Source organism: Podarcis bocagei (genome assembly GCF_964188305.1).
Source record: "Podarcis bocagei genome assembly, chromosome: 9".
Taxonomy (NCBI): domain Eukaryota; kingdom Metazoa; phylum Chordata; class Lepidosauria; order Squamata; family Lacertidae; genus Podarcis; species Podarcis bocagei.
Genome location: NC_138134.1, coordinates 50,629,507 through 50,648,312, shown reverse-complemented (window position 1 = coordinate 50,648,312; position 18,806 = coordinate 50,629,507). Strand labels below are relative to the sequence as shown.

The 18,806-nt window shown below is 42.3% G+C and overlaps 1 protein-coding gene across 1 annotated transcript; it reads left to right on the top strand.

Annotated features, from left to right (window-relative positions):
* The first annotated feature begins 64 nt into the window (after positions 1-64).
* Positions 65-18,801, top strand: FGF2 (fibroblast growth factor 2). The gene is made up of 3 exons (XM_081208227.1): positions 65-279; positions 16,469-16,572; positions 18,328-18,801. Exons 1-3 carry the CDS (start codon positions 93-95, stop codon positions 18,511-18,513), a joined length of 477 nt encoding a protein of 158 aa, XP_081064353.1. The 5' UTR covers positions 65-92; the 3' UTR covers positions 18,514-18,801.
* The last annotated feature ends 5 nt before the right edge of the window (positions 18,802-18,806 follow it).

Sequence of the window (18,806 nt, the reverse complement as noted above, 5' to 3'; positions counted from 1 at the left end):
TGGGGGGACGCGGCCGAGGCGGCCGTCGGCGAGGCGCTCGCGGGAGGGCACCCCGGGGGGAGCCGTCTTCGGCAGCGGCGGGCCCGGCGGGGATGGCTGCGGCGGGCATCACCACCCTCCCCGCGATGCCCGACGACGGCGGCGGAGGCAGTGGCGGCACCTTCGCGCCCGGACACTTTAAGGATCCCAAGCGGCTCTACTGCAAAAACGGCGGCTTCTTCCTGAGGATCAACCCCGACGGCAGAGTGGATGGAGTCCGGGAGAAGAGCGACCCGTACAGTAAGTACCGACCGGCCCGCCGTCTCTGCCCTCACAAACCGACGGGGCCCCGCTGGCCTCATTCTCAGTCCCAAACCAGAGTGAGGCGCCTCCATGTTTTAAAACTCCCCGAGGGTCGATTAATTTAAAGAACATTGGCTGTGGTTTCGCGCAGGTGATACGTATCTCCTAAGGTTATCTTTGGGTATTATGAAGATTCAAAAAACAAACAAAAACAAAAACGCCACAATAACTATGACAAATATTTTTAAAATTCAGAAAAGCAGGGATGGGGGACCTGTGGCAGGCTAGATTTTGGACTCCCAGCTTCCCTCAGCCCCAGCCAGCATGGCTAGTGGCAGTGGCGTAGCGTGGGTTGTCAGTACCCCGGGGCAAGGCAAGTAATTTGCGCCTCCTAACCCGTGGATTTGCACCCCCTAACCCTAACCCCCAGATGTTGCGCCCGGTGCGGCCGGCCCCCCCTGCACCCCCCACACTACGCCACTGGCTAGTGGTCAGTGGTGTTGGAAGTCAAGTCTCAACAACACCTGGAGGGTCACAGATTCCTTGCGTCTGGTTTAAAACGAAGGCCATCCACGGGCAAAAGGCAGATGAGCAGATATAACAAATCTCTAGGTGAAGTCCCATTAAATTCAATTCATCTGGTTCCCAGCTGTGTTTAGGAATGCAGGGAGAACTGGCTGTGGGAACTGTAGCTGGTGGGTAGTGGGGTTTTTTCCCCAAAAAATTTAAGCCAGTTGTCAGATTAATATCTACCACTGCTTGCAGCTTTCCACACACACACAACCGACATGCTATGGTTCCCACAGCCAAATACATGATCCCCATCCATAGGAGCTTCCCTGCTCTTACCTAGCACTAATATTGTTTAACATCATCCATCACCCACTTCTCCCCTAATTGCTGGGAATAATTGCTACGTCCACTGCTTTCAGAAACTGTTACATCCAGCAGAGATGGAATTCCCTGTTGTCTTCACCTTCAGCTGTTGACACCACCTGAGATCCTTCCTACGTAACCAGTCCTAGTTTTGAACCAATTTTGTTCTTCATGTTGTGTCATTTCACCTCATCTTTTCACTTGCCCCTGCTTCTATATTTTTATTTTGGCACTGCGTTATGCACACTCCTGTAGCATCTGTGTATCTTTTCCCTTCACCTTTCATGCCATGCACAAAGCCACACTGACTGCAGCGCAGCCCCTTACCTGTCCTCTGAGTGTCTGCAACCCATAATGGGCACCAGTCCTAGGATTCCCAACAATCCCAACATGCTCCTCAAAGCACAGAATCTCTTTCATCCCAAGGCTTGTATAACTTGCCGCTCCCGCCCTGGCTCCTGATACTTTATTCCATTCCATAAGCATTATTGCAAAGAGGCTTGTTGGTCATGGGCACAATTGTTGCTTTGAGAATGAGAGGGTTTTGTGTTAAGCTTATTCAGAAATAAAGGAAACTGGTAAAAAGAGGTGACAAACTCATGAAACTGGGGGAAAGAAGGTTGTACCTAAAAAGAACAGAAAAGAAGAAAGCTAGTTTTTGGATTCTAATGTTTGTAGAATATTAAAATGCTTCCTCCTTTGATTTGTTGGGTGAATTGTAAAATATGTTTTCTTATAACATTGTTCCATGCAGATATAATGTTTTATGTATTAGGTGCACTTGAATTTCAGGGTTATGAATGCCAATTATGAATTGGCATTCATAATGATAATAAGATTAGTTGAGGAACATCATATGTCTTGGAATGCACTGACTGCAAAATCTGCTTTCAACACAGAATCCTGTAATTTTAGAATTCCCAGTTGTATTGGAATACAGTGATTTTTAATGTTATGGGGATTCTGTCTGCCTCAGTTTTCTCATATTTGCAAATGACTTAATGGCACATTTAACACAGATTTATTTTGGGATCAATGTAGGTAACACAAGAAGACTTGTGGCGTGTAAAATGCGGCATCAACTCTCTTGCTAGTCTGCTTACATTTTATTAGGAATTAGTGTAACTCCTTTTAATGGATTCTTTAGACTTTCTGAATGTGTCAGGTAATGTTGGTAAACTTGCTCCTGTGTTCTTTGCATCCATCTGTCTCAAGAGACAATGGCATGCACCTCTGGGGGTGACAAGCCCCCCCCCCATGTTGGTCTCACTGATGTGGTCCAGAAGAAAGCAGAGCAATACGTTTGGCACCAGCTTGGCTGCAGGAGCTGCCAGAAGGAGGCGTACAGGGCACCATCCAACCATCTTAGGGACTCTACTCCTGATTTGTGTAGGGTTTACTCCATAGCCTCTTCTTCTCCCAAAGACATCCCGCAAGGCAGTGGAGGTTTAGATCAGAATCACTTCTCTCTACAGCTTGTACAGAAGCCACTTTCTTGACCATTGGACCTGCTGTTGGGCTTGTCTGCTTGTTCCACCGGAGCCTGTCTTTGCATGCAGGGGAAGTCCCTAACTCAGCAAGGGTTTGAGTCCCACTGGCTCCCCTCATTTGGTTTAGCCAGCTAGTCAAAGCCGTTTCCCAGAGTGTGGCTGCCATTGCATGTTGACAGCTTCTAGGAGCCACAGATGAAGCTGAGTAGAGTGTGAGGACCAAAGGTGGACAAACTATCACAGAAGGAGCATCACGTGTCCCCCACTAGAGGTACTACTCCTTTCCTAACACCGCATGCACTCTGGTTCAGCTCACAAACAATGGGTGTCCCATCCTGCACCTCTCCCTTCTCGCTGCCACCTGATTATTTGTCTTCTTGAATAAGGGGTTCAGGATTCTTAGTTGTCTTAAGGGGATTTATTTGTATTCCAAGTCTCTCAGTCGGTAGAGCATGAGGCAGTTATTCTCAGGGTTGTGAGTTCAAGATCTTTTTGCTGATGTGCAAATAAGATTCCTGCACTGCACAGAGTTGGACTAGATGACCCTCATGGTCCCTTCCACCTTTATGATTCTATTCTACCTTCAGCCTGTCACCTGTCCAGACCTCCCAAGCACTTTAAATCAGAAGCAGAGTAATGTTAGTGGTGGGGAAAATAAACAGCCTCTGAGTGTGTCCAGAAACCAGTATAACCCAGAAATTCAATTGAAGTTTATTTAGGACCATGGAAGAAACAGTGAGTAGACACAATCACAAGGAAAGTCTAAATCTAAGGCAGAGTATTGCTCTATCTAATTTTATATTAAGTAGATTAGTACAGCACCATGTATTCAGGATTCGGAACAAAGGAATGTTGGCAAGGGCTCTTGACTCAGCTGGGCTCTGATTGACAGGGGCCTCTGAGCAGCCAATCACAGGAGTTGCTTGTGGCCAGGATTGGGGGCATAACTCCGGGGGGTGGGGCCTAGAGGATGAAGCGATCAGTGGGTCAACAGGGAAGAGATGGGGATACTGTCAGAGTATTAGGCAGCAGTCTTTCCTTCGCTTGTGCATTGAGACTTGGTGTTAAGTATGTCATCTGCCAGCTTCTAGGGAATGGAAGCTGGGTGAACAGTTATTAGCATCACTGTGGCCACAAACAGCTAATGTGGATTTGGAGGTGTTGGTAGTCAGGTGGGTGAATACTGTATTTCTTGTATTGCATGTGCAAATACTCCTGGATGTTGCTCTTTTACTACTAATATCACTTGTGTTCATATAAGTATAGTTGTAGGGTGCTTCTGTGACAAAAGGTTAAGGTTGGAAAGATCTATGTATCTTTGTGAGTCATATATGAATTTGCTAGCTTCAGGCTGGGATTCCGAGGAGATCTGGGCGTTAAGTCCTTCAGACATTACACTTGCTGCAGTTTAATTCCCATGAACAGCAAATGTGGTTCTGGAAAGTTCTTTTTCTGCTATCAGAAACAAGTCTGGGGAAAGATTCAGCTCAAACCCTCAGTGAGTTTGGGACTTCCCCTGCGTGTGAAGACAGCTGATTGAGTGGATGAGACCAATAGTGGGTCCAGTGGTCAAGAAGGCGGTTTCTGCATGTGCATCATGAGTGGGTGGGTGGGAATGGGGCTCATCAACCTGGGAAGGTAGCCCATCTAGGAGAAGGAGAACTCTGATCCTAAACCTCCGCTGCCTTGCGGGATATCTTTGTGAGAAGAAAAGGCTAAGGAGCAAACCATACACACATCCAGAGTGGAGTCCCTAAGACGGTTGGATGGTGCCTTGTGCGCCTCTTTCTGGCAGCCCTTGCAGCCAACCTGGTGTCAAGCATATTGCTCTGCTTTCCTTTGGACCACATCAGCAAGTCCCAGAATGAGGTCTTGTCATCTGGGCAACCCAGTACCTCCATACACACAGCCCAGTCTCGTGCCTCAGGGAAGTTGCTTCGGTGCTGCTGACACAGCAGTTTGACTTCACCCCCGGAGGTGCACTCCATTGTCTCTCAAGACAGACAGATACCAACAGCGTGGATGTCACTTAAATGAAATATATTTGAGAGTGCTTTTTAAATAACCCAAACAAAACTAATAATGCGGAATGGTCAATGAACCTTGATTTGAGGCTGACAGTAAACATTGTGGTTTTTCATATATGACAGATTACTTGCACTCAGCAACAATAGTTCATATTTGGAATTCAACTGTCCTGCATGGGCCTTTTTTCTGGACTTGGACTTGTGTGCCCCATTTATGTATTTATGCCATTTATTTACCACTTTTCATTTAAAATTGCAACATAGTTCAGAAATGAAAATTACAATGCAAAAAAATTAATAGAAGATAGTACATTAACATCATAGAGGCTTCACGTTCACAAACGTGGCTTGATTCCTGTGTTCAGCAACTGGAACCATGTACATGATGCTTGTTTATGGATTAGGGTCCCATGCAGTGTTGAACATATGGTTGGTGCTGTCCGGTTTGACAGTGCTGATTACCTGCTCAGGAAAGGATGTCTTTTTTCTTAAGGAAAAGTTAGGTAAACAAAAGTTAGGTAGCCTGTAATTCTGCTTCATACATTTCTCTCAGAGGCTTTTTTTCTGGAGAAAAGCCTGCTACTCTAACCAGGTTGGTTTGTTGACTTCATTATCAAGCTATTTGGTTGCGCCTACACTGGGGTCATTATTTCTTTTGGTCCCACTTCCTTCCTATTCTATCCCTTCCTTACAATCCTTTTTTTTTCTGCCTAGGGCCCATGGCTAAAGGTTAACAATCACTCATATTTCCTATGCTGTAATAGTACTCTTCCTCATATTCTGTACTCTGCTTTCTCAAGTGAATAGTGCATGGCTATCTAGGTCAGGACTAGCCAATGTGGTGCCCTCCAGATGTTGTTGGACTACAGCTCCCATCATCCCTAGCCATTGCCTGTGTCATCTGGGGATGATGGGAGCTATAGTCTAACAATATCTCAAGGGAACCACGCTGGCCACTTTTAGGCTTCCATAATGTCTCTTCCACCTTTGGCTTTCTAACGCTTAACATTTGCAGCCAGAAACCTTACCAGGTGATGAATAAAAAAACCTCCTTTTCTCTCTCATCCTGCACCCTCAACTTCCTATTCTTTCTCTCACTAAAAACTGTCCTGTTTTCTCACCATTTTTAGTGCTGAAGCATGTTCTGTTGGAATAATTTCCTTTCCTTTTGCTAATTTTCACTCCGTCTTCTTTCCTCTCTCATTTTAAATTGCCTTTTTCATGGTCCACCTTGCCTTCTTTCATTTATTCCCACCCCATTTTTGTAAAAAGAAGAAGAAGCTAGAATTTACTCTTTCTCTCCAGCTACCATCTCCTTTCTACCTCAATTTTTTCTCTCCAGTTCTTATATTAACCCTTTTTACAATTCTTGTCATTTTCCCCCCAGTCCTTGTAAGATTCCCAGGAAAATGTCATCCTTAGTTGCTTGCTTGAAGTTACACAGCAGATGCCTCTTTCTCTTTTCAAAGGAAAGCAATTGTGGGAGGTTGCCAGTTTGACTGGAAGAATGAATAGTGAGGCAGAAAGACTGCTTAACCTGTTCTCCTCTGATCATTTTTTCCACTAAGGCTCCCTGCTCTCCTGCTGTCCCTTGGAAGCAAAAAGGTGATTGTGTACCAAACAAAAGTGCAGTTATTCATGGGATCCTAGATTTGGTTCCTGGTTGAAGTTTAGTGCTGCTGCTGCGGCTGCAAGGACAAAAAAAAAAAAAGAACAAATCAAGGCATCCTGCTCTTCATCTGCTAAGGGAATCTTAAGCATTGTTATGCCTTTTATAAAGCCTACCTTGTTTTAGTGGACTTTGATGTGAATAACCAAATGAAATCAGAACTCACTTTTGGTTAGTAAGCTTGCAATCACAGAATGAAAAACACTTTTTTTAAAGGAATAGCAGTTCCGTTTGGCTCAATGCAATCTCATGACTGCTTGATGACAAAAATAATAGATCACCTTGTTTATCTCACTCATGGATTTGTGGGTGTCATCTTCAGCTATGTTTTCATTAAGGTGCTGCGCTGTGTTCATTAACAATAGTACTGCTGCATCCTATGTAAATTACGGCATCAGTTCTGAGTTTCTCAACTTGCTATTTATTACATATATATTTAGATAATGTATGCCCCACATTTCTTGCTTCGAAAGAGAAAGTGACTTGCATCCTTACAATAAAGTGCAGTGGTCAAGTCATCTCTGTCTCTGATCGTAGAGAAGGATAACCTCCAAATTATGTGGCTTCTGGGACATCCTCCTAGGGACCATTGGATCACATCCTAAGTTCCGTTACACCAGATTCAGTGTCTTAGTACAGTGGTACTTCTGGTTGTGAACGGGATCTGTTCTGGAGGCCCGTTTGCAACATGAAAAGCCCGCAACCTGAAGACCATATCTGTGCAGGTGTGCGGCGCGATTTGGTGCTTGTGTGCATGTGTGAAGTGCGATTTGGCGGTTGTGCACATGAGTTTTAGTGTTGTACAACAGAGGAATCTAACACAGTAGTTGCATTAGCAGAAACTCATGCAACACCTTGCACAGTCTATTACACAACAAAGTTAGCAGCAACCTGCTTCTGCGCTCTCTTTTCCAATAACATTCCACTGGTGCAAAGCCAGTGGAGCAAGTATGCCGCTGAGTGACTTTAATTTAGCAGTATGCTGGATACAACCCGATATAAGCAAAGTCCACAAATTAGAATTGGGGCACTACTGAATCCTTATGAAGATGAGTGAGGCAGTGGGAGTGATTTAGAGCACATTAGGCGTCTGTGGGAAAGGGGTACTAAGTCTTCCCCCGCCCCCACCCCCAAATCACCCCTCTCTGTTTTCTCTCATTGGACTGCTGGGGTTATCTGTGTCCCTTCTTCATTGGAAATTAAGCAGCCTGGTGTGGGTGTGAGTGTTTGATCCTTGATCATAAAAATTGTGCAGTGAGAAAGGGTTATAAGCCGCTCTCCACTGCTTCTATAAGCAAATTTGCAGTCTCTTGCATCTGTAGTACAGGGGTTTTCTTTTTAAGAACATTAAGAGATTTGTGATTTATCTCATGGGTAACGTAGACTGGCTTTTTAGTCTCTCAGATTATATAACAGAATCATAGTCTTAACATTTCCCTTGAAACGTGTTAGGAGGCTGTGGCTGGTTGAGAATGTGATAGCCTCTCGGCAGGAGTTGGTTGCTGGAAGCATACGGATGGTCCAACTTTTCTGGTGACTTCCTGCTGCTTTGGCGGCATATTTTGGTGTTGTATTTATTTTTTTAAAAGGTAAAGGACCCCTGACAGTTAAATCCAGTCATGAATGACTCGGGTTGAGGTGCTCATCTCGCTCTATAGGCCGAGGGAGCCGGCGTTTGTCTGCAGACAGTTTTTCTGGGTCATGTGGCCAGCATGACTAAGCCATTTCTGGCAAAACCAGAGCAGCGCACGGAAACGCCTTCCCGCCGGAGCGGTACCTATTTATCTACTTGCACTTTGACATGCTTTCGAACTGGTAGGTTGGCAGGAGCTGGGACCCCATCGCACGGATTCAAACTGCCAACCTTCCGATTGGCAAGCCCAAGCCCCTCAGTAGTTTAGACCACAGCGCCACCTGCATCCCTGTATTGATTTAGGTACCTGTAAATGGCTTTGGAGACTCTCCCTGCCCCTCTCACTGCAGTCTCTTACCTTTTAGCCAATGGCAAGCTGTTGATAATGTCCTATTTGTGTTATGTTTGAACAGGAAAATAGATGCTGACAGGCTAAATGACTTACGCTACTTATAAGTTAGGGTTCTCCCTAAGTTTTCTGAGATCAGAAAGCTATATTCTGTTTGTGAACCGGAATCTATATCACTTATTTATTTCAGGTTCCTGTGTGTCCATTTTTTAGGCCTCATGACAGATTACAACTTTGCAACTGTAAATTTGTAAACTGTATTTTTAAGAACATGAGAGGCTAGATGTGCTGGAGGCCAGTGGCACATCTAGTTAAGCATCCTCTTTCCATGGCAACCATCTTTTTTATGCGTGTGTGCCTAACATGTAAGGCTGAATCACATATCTATATGTCATAATTAAATCTTCTCCTATAATTTCCCTGTTCTTCTGATTGTTCCGAGAGCTTGTAAAATTCTCTATCGAAAGAATGGAACAGCAAAGCAACCTCTGCAGGTATAGATGGCCTTTGTGCTGCTTTTCCCCATCATTTTTAAAGATCTGACTTGTTCTGGGAACATTTCAGGTAGTGAACCCAATTGTCACATCTTAGATTCACCATTACCCTTCTGGTAAGCATCATGTTAGCAGAATGTTTATATTTTAAATATATATATTGTAAATTCTGCTAAAATGCGCTTTTTTTTTGCTTTAAACATGATTAAAGTAGTCATATAATAATAGTTATTAAACAAACAACCAAAAAAGCTTTAGCACAAATGAAGCAATTGACATTTTTTAAAAAACCCAACATGTTGAAATGATGTGATTTGACACCCAGTCTCTTACTTATCCACAGGACCGTCTTTACCTGGGGCTGCAAGGGGTGCGGGGCACCTGGGCACCAAATTCTGGGCGCGTGCCAGGTGCCCGCCCCTGAAGCCGCATAAGCTCTTAACTATCCTACCTGGTATGAAATAATAAATAATTTTGATCAAGCTGACATTCAAAGCCGGCTGTTGCTGCCGCCTCCACCCTGGCTGCTTTCTCCTCCCCGGAGTCCCGCCCTGCATGGAGAGACGTTGCTCTCTTGCCCACTGTCAGTGTGGCTGCTGCATCCCTCTTCTTCTCCTTCCTCCTCCTGGGGAGCTTTTAAAAGCACCTGGATGTGAAGCTGCACCCCTTTGCAGAGCTCGGACGCCTGGTTCTTGAGGGGAAACAGCAGCACGACTCAGAAGAGCAGGACGCCACTGCCATGGCCTCGCCTGCAACCGTGGAGAAGTATATCTTAGGTGTAGATGTGGGCAGCACTAAATTTGGGGGCGCTGGGCGGATCTTTGCAGCCTGGCGGGGCATATGCTAAAGACGGCCCTGCTTATCAATGTGGCTGTATTACAGCCACCAGTATGAACAGAACATAAAAGGTAACGGGACCCCTGACCATTAGGTCTAGTTGTGGCCAACTCTGGGATTGCGGCGCTCATCTCGCTTTACTGGCCGAGGGAGCCGGTGTACAGCTTCCGGGTCATGTGGCCAGCATGACTAAGCCACTTCTGGCGAACCAGAGCAGCGCACGGAAATGCAGTTTACCTTCCCGCTGGAGTGGAACCTATTTATCTTCTTGCACTTTGACATGCTTTCGAACTGCTAGGTTGGCAGGAGGAGGCACCAAGCAACGGGAGCTCACCCCGTCACGGGGATTCGAACTGCCGACCTTCTGATCGGCAAGTCCTAGGCTCTTTGGTTTAACCCACAGCGCCACCTGCGTGCCTTATGAACAGAACATAGCAGGATGCATATTTTAAAAATGCTGTTGCTGCTGAAGTGTAGAAAGTTATCTGCTGCCACTTATAGCGGGAGAACAACGACTGGGTTGCGTTAAAAGCTTCATCTGGAAGCACTACACAGACTATGGTTGGCGAGCCCTTTTGCCTATTTGTGTATGTTTATATTGTGTGAAGTGTCTTTTCCAGTATAAGCCTATGCATGTCTATTTGGAGGTGAGTCCCATTGAGTTCTGTTCCAACTTTCATGTCTTTTAGCATCCTTCCCTGAGTATATTAGTTCTTGGAGGTACGTTTAGCTGCTTTCTAGTACCAGGCAAAGAAGACTCCCAATTAATTGTTCCTGTGCTCTTGAGTTGAATGTGCAGGAGCAAGATTTAACTTATATGCATTTGGCCCAGTTACTTAACCGCAGTGTATGTCACGCAGGGGCCTCATGAAAGGATTTTCCTTAGAGGGCCTCTGCAAATATGTTGGAGATGGGCCTCGAACTCTTGGCTTGCAACTGCCTTTTCCGTAGCAGAGATGGTAGTAATGGTAGTCATTGATCCAGGGACGTGCAGCCTGGGTTTTTTCAGTGAGTACACAAACTCCCTTCTTGTAAACTGAAGTGTTTTGCTGATTATTTTGTCAGTTGATGTAAATTAGTTGCACGCTAGAGAGATGGTAAAAGTTCAGATGGTCTGTATGATTTTTCTTCACCTTCTTTGCTCTTCTTGTAAGATTCAAACGCTTTTTATTTGCTTTCTCACATTATCTGGATTTTGATTTGTTGCATATAATAATCTCTTATTTGATAATCTTATTTGATAATCAAATATTTGGGAGGGAAATTACTACAGAAGTTACTAAAAAAGATGAGGGATGGGGAGGCAGGGAGACAGCTAGGCTTGACAATATTAAATGCTAATCGTGGGATTAAAACTGTTTTAAAAAGGACTAAGCTTTTGTAACGGCTTGTATAAAAATATTTTAACTGTGTGGGGTTTGGGTGGGAGAATGAACAACTAGCTGTACAGGGATTGTGTTTATATTGGACTCCAGTTTATACAGTATTGCTGTGATTCTGATGTTCTGATACGGCCTCGGGGGCAGTTTCCCATTTGTGAGGTGCAGCTGTATCCCTTACTATTAGCATTCAGGAAGAATCTAAAAACATTCCTGTTTACCATTTGCTGGCTGAAAGATATGGTTACTGGCAACCAAGAAATTATTTTTTAGAAGTTTAAAATATGCTTTCTTTTATTTTAATTATATTTTTGAAACTATTTTGTATGCCTTCTTTGGCGGGGAAGGGCAGGATATACATTGGAATAAATAAATAACCATGCTTATCAAAACGAGAAATCCATCATGGAGGCATAGCTGTGGCTAAGGATGCTGGTAGTGGTTTGAATCTCGCTGTGTAATCTTATGCATGTCTACTCAGAAGTCAGTCTCAATGAATTCATTGCAACCTTAGGTGCCTGTCCCCCTTATGTGCCACAATATGCAGTTGGTTTTGAAGGACACAGCTAGCAAAACTGAATGAAAAGGAAAGGGTTCCTAGGTAGGCATATATGAGTGCCATTAAAAACAATGTATAAGTTGTTCGTGTTTTTGACAATTCATTAATTCCTCGCCTCTGGAAGTAGGAGTTGTATGGAAACTCATTCTCAGTATAAATGTCACAGGCATTTTGGTTCTCAGCCCAGAGACAGTGTTTTCAGTGCCACCACCTTAAACATTATTCATAAACCAGGTGCTTTGGAAACAAAATATGTACTGGTTGCTTTTACCAGATTTACAAAGCAATCCCATGCATGTTTGTTTTCATGTGCCATTATGTTACATGCATTATGTCATTTGTACTAGCCAGAAGAAGTGTTTCCCACTATTATGTAATGCATAAAAATTAAAGCTGGCATTGAGCAGAAAATAACCACAACTGAACAGCTCCCATTCTTCATTCAGAAGCTTGTTCTATATTAAGCAGCACTGGTCCTTTGCAGGATATGCCAGCTAATCCCAAATTATCTGCTAGCATTCCCCTGAAATGAGGCCTTTCACATAAATTCTGTTGTATAATGCAAGTACAAAGTCTGTTGCACCTGTATCCTTGTACATCTTTTTTGTATATAGAAAAACATGGACTGAAAGAAGGGTTTTATAACTTGGAAAGCTGATGCAAAATCAAGTAACTTCGGGTTTCCTTTAATTTAAGAGAGACTGCATTCATCTTTCAAGTAAAGACGTACTGAAGTAAATACAGTACATAGTATAGTCACACTCCTTCTGAGTGATCCTTTCATAGTTTGAATGTAAAATATGCATCCAAGCACCTATTGCTGTTCAGTCACCAGGTGACCAGTAGCCCAATATGCCCATTTTTAAGGGCATTGGGGCACTTACTGTGGGAGGCCTTTTCTGCAACTCACCCAGAAGAAGCTGCTGATTTGGACATTGGTCCATCTAGTCTTGTCTACACCAACTGGGACTGAACCTGGGACCACTACAGCCCATCCACATCAACCATCCAATTCTCTGTTTCCACAGAATATTTATGATGTCCCCTTTTCTCCCCTTCCACTTCTTATGTCCCTGCCACATCTGCTTCAAAGTCGTTCTAATCTTTGGCTCATTAATATAACATGTTCTGCTTTGTTCTAATACAGGCTCCCTCAACCTCGGCCCTCCAGGTGTTTTGAGACTACAATTCCCATCATCCCTGACCACTGGTCCTGCTAGCTAGGGATCATGGGAGTTGTAGGCCAAAAACATCTGGAGGGCCGAGGTTGTGGAAGCCTGGTCTAATATATGCTAGAGCCCTAGCTCAACAAAACACTTGGCTCCATTGATGACTTAGTTTAACCATTAGTTAGACAAACCATGTGCCATCTTACAGACTACCAAGCAAGCTGTGGCTTGTTTCTCCAAAGCTTGGCTTGTTTTTCAGCTGCTTTTGCCTTGTGCTCTTGTCCCATAGAATGGAGTGGTCAAACAAAGAATGTTTAAGCAAGGTTGTTGGGTTCAAACAGAACACCAAGTTCTAGTTACACTTAGTATCAGCCATGGTTTGTAAACCAACAAGAAATTCATGGCTTCATTGTTTGGTGGGAGGAAACCAACTATGGTTAGTAAGCTAGGCTGGGTTTGCACATTCAAACTAATAATAGTTTGTGATCTTTGCATAAAGGGTGGTATAGAAATTTAATAAATAATAATAAGTTAAGTTGAACAAAGCATGCCTTAGTTTTGTGTGAACAGTCCTCTTGTTATACTCTCACCCGATAATTAGTAGCTTTCGTCGACACTCTATTTATTCTCATTATAATACATTATAATGCTGGCCTATACTTCCATTTGGCATTCAGACTGTATGTTAAAAATACTATTTTTTAAAAAATACAGAATGAAATAACATCTTGCTCTACAAAAGTGAGATTCTGGGAAGTGGGTATGAAAGTATGGTTTTATTCTCCGATGGACATTTTTAGATTGGCCAGGACAAACTTAAAAGCACTCCACTTTAAACCACGTTGAAAGCTATCTCATACTTTGAGGTGTTCAATATATCCATTTGGATAATACATCTAGTCAGTATATGAGCAGAAGGGATTCGTGCCATAAGACTCTGAGAATTTTAAAGAAGGCAGAGAGGAAGAAAATATAGGCCAAATATAATATTTCCCCCAGTTAAGTGTAAAAATATTGCTTCTGACTCTTCGGAATAAAGTTGGTCATCACACTTCTGTAGAATGTTGTTTGCAGAATACAGGGCATCGTTTTAACTTCTTAGCAAAGGTAGAGGTTAGAGTTTCACCTTTTTCTCTCCACTGTTTAAATAGCTTGCTTTTTCAATTGGTCATGTATTTGTTTTTCTCCTGAAAAAATTGGCAACTACATGGTACTGTTTATGCTGGCAGTAAACAAATAGCTATAATTCTTTCACATTGTCAAAAGTAATGGTTTTTTGAGTTAAACAGTTAATACAAACTTGAGTTTCAAAATATTATCTTATGTATTGAATGGGTTTCGGTTTCCAAACTCAAGACCTGCTTTTTGGTTCTACGACTTAATACCATCTCTGCAAGCAACTTCATCTGAGGATGCAGTGGAATTTTAATTTGCAAGTCTTGTTTCATAATATTGAGGTTTGGTTGTCTCTCAATAGTGCTGTTGTTTAGCTGAAGAGGATGCAACACACCTTACCAAAGTCATTTCCCATTAGACAAGTTACAGTGTTATTTAATCCACACGAAGTTTATCATATATGACCAGCCCATTTAAGTTCGTATCATCTTAATTGTCCATGAAGGTACTGATACTGTGTCTTCACATCTTTGTTGGCAAGTGGTTTTTTAAGAGCATCGTGAATCTCTGGAGCGGTGGATGAGCACCATTTCCTCCCTACCCTCAGAGCCAAAGGATGTACAGCAGCAGAATGTTTTGGGGTAAGATCAGGGGAGGGCAATGTGCTCTGCTTCCTCCTGAAACCCCCCTAGGTCCAGGCACATGCTAGAACTGATACATGTACACCCCTCCCCTTTAAATAGATATAAGGAAGTGTCAGGACTTATCCAGAATAAAATTTTCCCATTCCCTCCTCCATCACAATTTTATTGATTGGGCACAGGTTTTCAGATTGGTATTAAAGATGTGTCTATGCCTTCATTACATCCTTACTTTATATAAGGTATAAAGTGCAATTAATTCCCAAGCCAGTATCCATGGGGCAAACAATATATTATACATAGGATGGGTATAACAAAGGACGGATGGTTTCGTTTTCTAAGGCAGAGAGGGGGAAACAGCCTGGGGAGGCCACAGTGCTGAACAGAAAATCATGCTTGTCCATTGACTATTGTCCAAATCAAAATCACATTCCCACTGTAGTGGGAAAAGATGCAGCTACACTTACCTAACTATAGTTTACTCCTTGGTAAAGTGCACTGCATCTTCAGTTTTGTCAGTAGCAAAGATTGCATTTCAAATTTCTGGAGCGCATTCAGTTTAAGTAGCAGCAACAAATATTTTATGTCCAGTAAATTTTGGTACAGTTCTTAAGATCAAATTTATTATAATGGTCTGGAAGCAGTTTATATGAATCACTTTTAAGAGCCTGTTATGACTAAACAAGCTTTGGTAGTACATGGAAAAAATTGGAAAATAGGCTATAAAGATATTTCAGAGTAGTGTTTCTGTTTTATTTTAAGTGATATACAATTGTAAGATGATTTCTTTCCTTGCTTCCGTTAAGTGTCCTTAGCAATTTAAACATTGGTGCAATGAAATAGGTTAGTTCTGAGTTTTGTTTTCCAGGATAAATGATTAGGATCTTCTCCATCAAGTATTGGCAGGTTTTGAAAAGCATACAGAAAAAAATACATTAAACTACTTTGGGAGGAAAATGCAGAGAGACAGGAATCATTTATCTAATGCTTTTTGTTTGCTGTATGATTATGTTTATTTGTTTCATAAAATTCTCAAACAGCTTGATTGCAGAAAACCTCATAGTGGTTTACAAAAAGATAAAGCAATAAAATTATCACTTAGAAGGATTAACAGCAAAATTTAAGTCATTTGAAAAGTTGAAATAACAGCAGTAGACTGAAAGCAGATCAGAACTCACATCAACTTTCTTAAGCATTTGGATAGGCTTGTCTAAACAAAAATGTTTTTAGCAGGCATTGAAAAATGTACAGTGAAAGCTGCCTGTCTAGTATCAATAGGCAAGGAGTGTAGGTGACGCCACACTAAAATATCAAACTCTGACTGAAATCACCTACAGGCAATTCCCCACTCCTGTGTGTTCGAGGTTCACATGGCCGTGCACAAGCGTGCCGTTTTTGATGCCGAAAGGTGATGGAGCGGGGGCAGGGCAAGAATGGGGTGGGGTGGAACAGGGGGGATCCCCATTTGCGTGCATCCTGGTGATGTGTGCAGCAGCTGGGAACAGAACCCCCACATAAGTGGTGATTCTCCTGTACTTATTGTAGAGATTGAATCCTAGTGCCATTTTGAACTGTCTTGGAGGTAAAATGTAAATGCCCTGCATATTTGTGTTAGCTCAACACTTGGTACAAATTATTATGAACTGTGTTACAGTTACTAAGTTTGCAGTTTTGAAGTTCCAAATGTGAAGGAAGCTTTTAATGTTTGATGCATTACAGTATTTTGTGTTGGAAGCCGCCCAAGGTGGCTAGGGAAGCCCAGCCAGATGGGCGGGGTATAAATTATTATTATTATTATTATTTCTGAATTCTATAGTGCAATAGGTTGGGTCACATGGTTGGGGTTATTCAAAGCCGTTGCAGCTGCCCTTCAGAGTGACCCATGGATGACAGCTCACACTTTGTGGGAATTAGTCAAACATTGATATTGTCTTTCTTCCTATCCAGTCAAATTGCTGCTTCAGGCAGAAGAGAGAGGAGTCGTGTCAATCAAAGGTGTGTGTGCAAACCGTTTCCTTTCTATGAATGAAGATGGCCGGTTGTTAGCACTGGTAAGCAAATGCTATTCTTTCTCTCTCTCTCTCATATTAGGGTGGAGCTAGATGCCATGGAATGCCTTTATTGCTTTTTAAAGATTCTCAGAATTTGGTGCAGTTACAGGAGAACACAGTTCCACCTGTAGGCATTAATTAATACCTTTCTTGGACTTTCACTGTGGTACAGTGGAACCTCAACTTTCGAACGTAATCCGTTCCGGAAGACCATTCGGCTTCTGAAATGTTTGGAAACTGAGGATCAATGGGCTGCAAAGTGAATGGGGGGGGGGGGATGAAAAGCACGCCTTAGAAACCGTTGGACTTTGAGGAATGTTCAAAAAATGGAGCACTTACTTCCGGGTTTTTGGCATTCGGAAGCCAAAACGTTCGAGAACGGAGTCGTTCGAGTTCCGAAGTTTGACTGTACTTCCATTTTTGGGCTACCTTGGATGGCCGGGGTTAAGCAATATTTTCTTTAAGTATATTTTAGCATTTACATTACCATTAGAGTGGGTTAGTAATGGAAGTCAGTAAATAAAAATATGGCAGTAAATACACTGGCGGAATCCAGAGATAATTGTGCTTAAGTCAAATCGAAATCAGTTATGTGCATTTTCCAGGATCTTTTGTATTAGAAATTTTTCAGTTTGCATCAAAATATTTCTGGTGCCCTTGAGGATAATCTGATTTAGCATGCTTATTTTCCTTGTTTTGTGTAAACAAAGTAAAAAACTTTGAAACTGCAAAGCTTGCCTAATAATGTATTTGCATCCCTTCATTATTATTAATGAATTTATTGACACTTTCTGTGGAAAAAAATTAAGCCCTGGAAATTTTTTCCACCCCACATCCTTGATTGAAATGGGCAAATTGTAGTTTGTGCCCAATTAATTTCAATGGGACTGACAGCACAACAGTATACATGTCTACTCAGAAGTATTTCCTATTACCTTTGCATGTAATACTAATCCAGGATATGCACAAGGCGTGTGCGGACAGCCCTATTCATAAAACAAACCAGGATTTCCTGTTACCATAGTTTCCTGTTACATGCAAACGAGAAAGTACTGTTAACGGCTTCAAAACAAGCCAGGATACTAAGCCAGTTTAAACCATGGCTTCGTATCCTGGTCTGTTTTGAAGCTTCAGGTTTGCATATTAAGGAGTGCTGAATCCTGGCTTGTTTAGTTGCTTGTGTGAAGAAACTAGAGAAGGGCTTCCTATAAGAGCACACAGTGCGTATCTGTGAACCAGCCTAAGATCTATGGATGAAGGGCAGTAAACCAAATTTAATTAAATAAATATCCTGTCTTACTGAACTAGGATTTTTGGTTTAGCATTCCATGTAAATGCAGCCACTGATTTCTGTGGAATTTACACCTAAGGAAGTGTGTGTAAGTCTGCAGACTCACTTACCTTATCTCTATTAAGGGTGGACGCTTAATGTGTATAAAAACTAAATATTTTCCATTCCTTATTACATAAGGCAGTGTTGACCTTTGATCAGGAAATTAGACAGCTAGTTTACAAAAGGCTGTTGTGTTGAATCTTTTTGTAAACTACCTCTCTAATTTGGAAGTAGTATTTGGAAGTTTTCATTTATGTGGGTGTGGAAGCCTGTTACCTATGGGAGCTTCAAAGATAAAGTAAAATAGTGTTCTGATTGTATATGCGCATTATCCTTTTTGCTAAATGGGTGTGAATACTTCTGATTAGACTATTTCGTGACGGTAGCAGACTATGAATAATGTTTTCTTCCTTCATTTTCAGAAATACATAACAGATGAATGCTTCTTTTTTGAACGCTTGGAATCTAATAACTACAATACATATCGATCTCGTAAACATAGTGATTGGTATGTCGCACTGAAACGAACTGGGCAGTACAAACTCGGACCAAAAACTGGACGAGGACAGAAAGCTATCCTTTTCCTTCCGATGTCTGCCAAGAGTTGATTTTAGTGGCAGAGTCTATAAAATATACGACAGCAGTGGTAAACTTCCGCTTTGCCACAAGACAGAAAAATGTGACCAAATATTTGCCAGGACTTGCAGATTGATTGTAGAACTGTGTATGTTTTAAGCCTTCTAACTGTTTTAATTCCTGGAACCATATATGTGTGTATGTGAATGTGTCAGGCTCGAACACCAATGCACCAACTGAATATTACGCTTGTTTCCAACTTAATGGTTTGGGGGTAGAGTTAAAAATATATATTATTTGGGCCATTCAAGATGAAAGGGGATTA

What these genes read in the sequence shown, in the direction of transcription:
- FGF2 (XM_081208227.1), top strand. Translation starts at nt 93, where the DNA reads ATGGCTGCGGCGGGCATCACCACCCTCCCCGCGATGCCCGACGACGGC. An exon ending in GGAGAAGAGCGACCCGTACA is followed by an intron (nt 280 to 16,468) that starts GTAAGTACCGAC and finishes CTTCCTATCCAG; the next exon opens with TCAAATTGCTGCTTCAGGCA. An exon ending in ATGGCCGGTTGTTAGCACTG is followed by an intron (nt 16,573 to 18,327) that starts GTAAGCAAATGC and finishes CTTCATTTTCAG; the next exon opens with AAATACATAACAGATGAATG.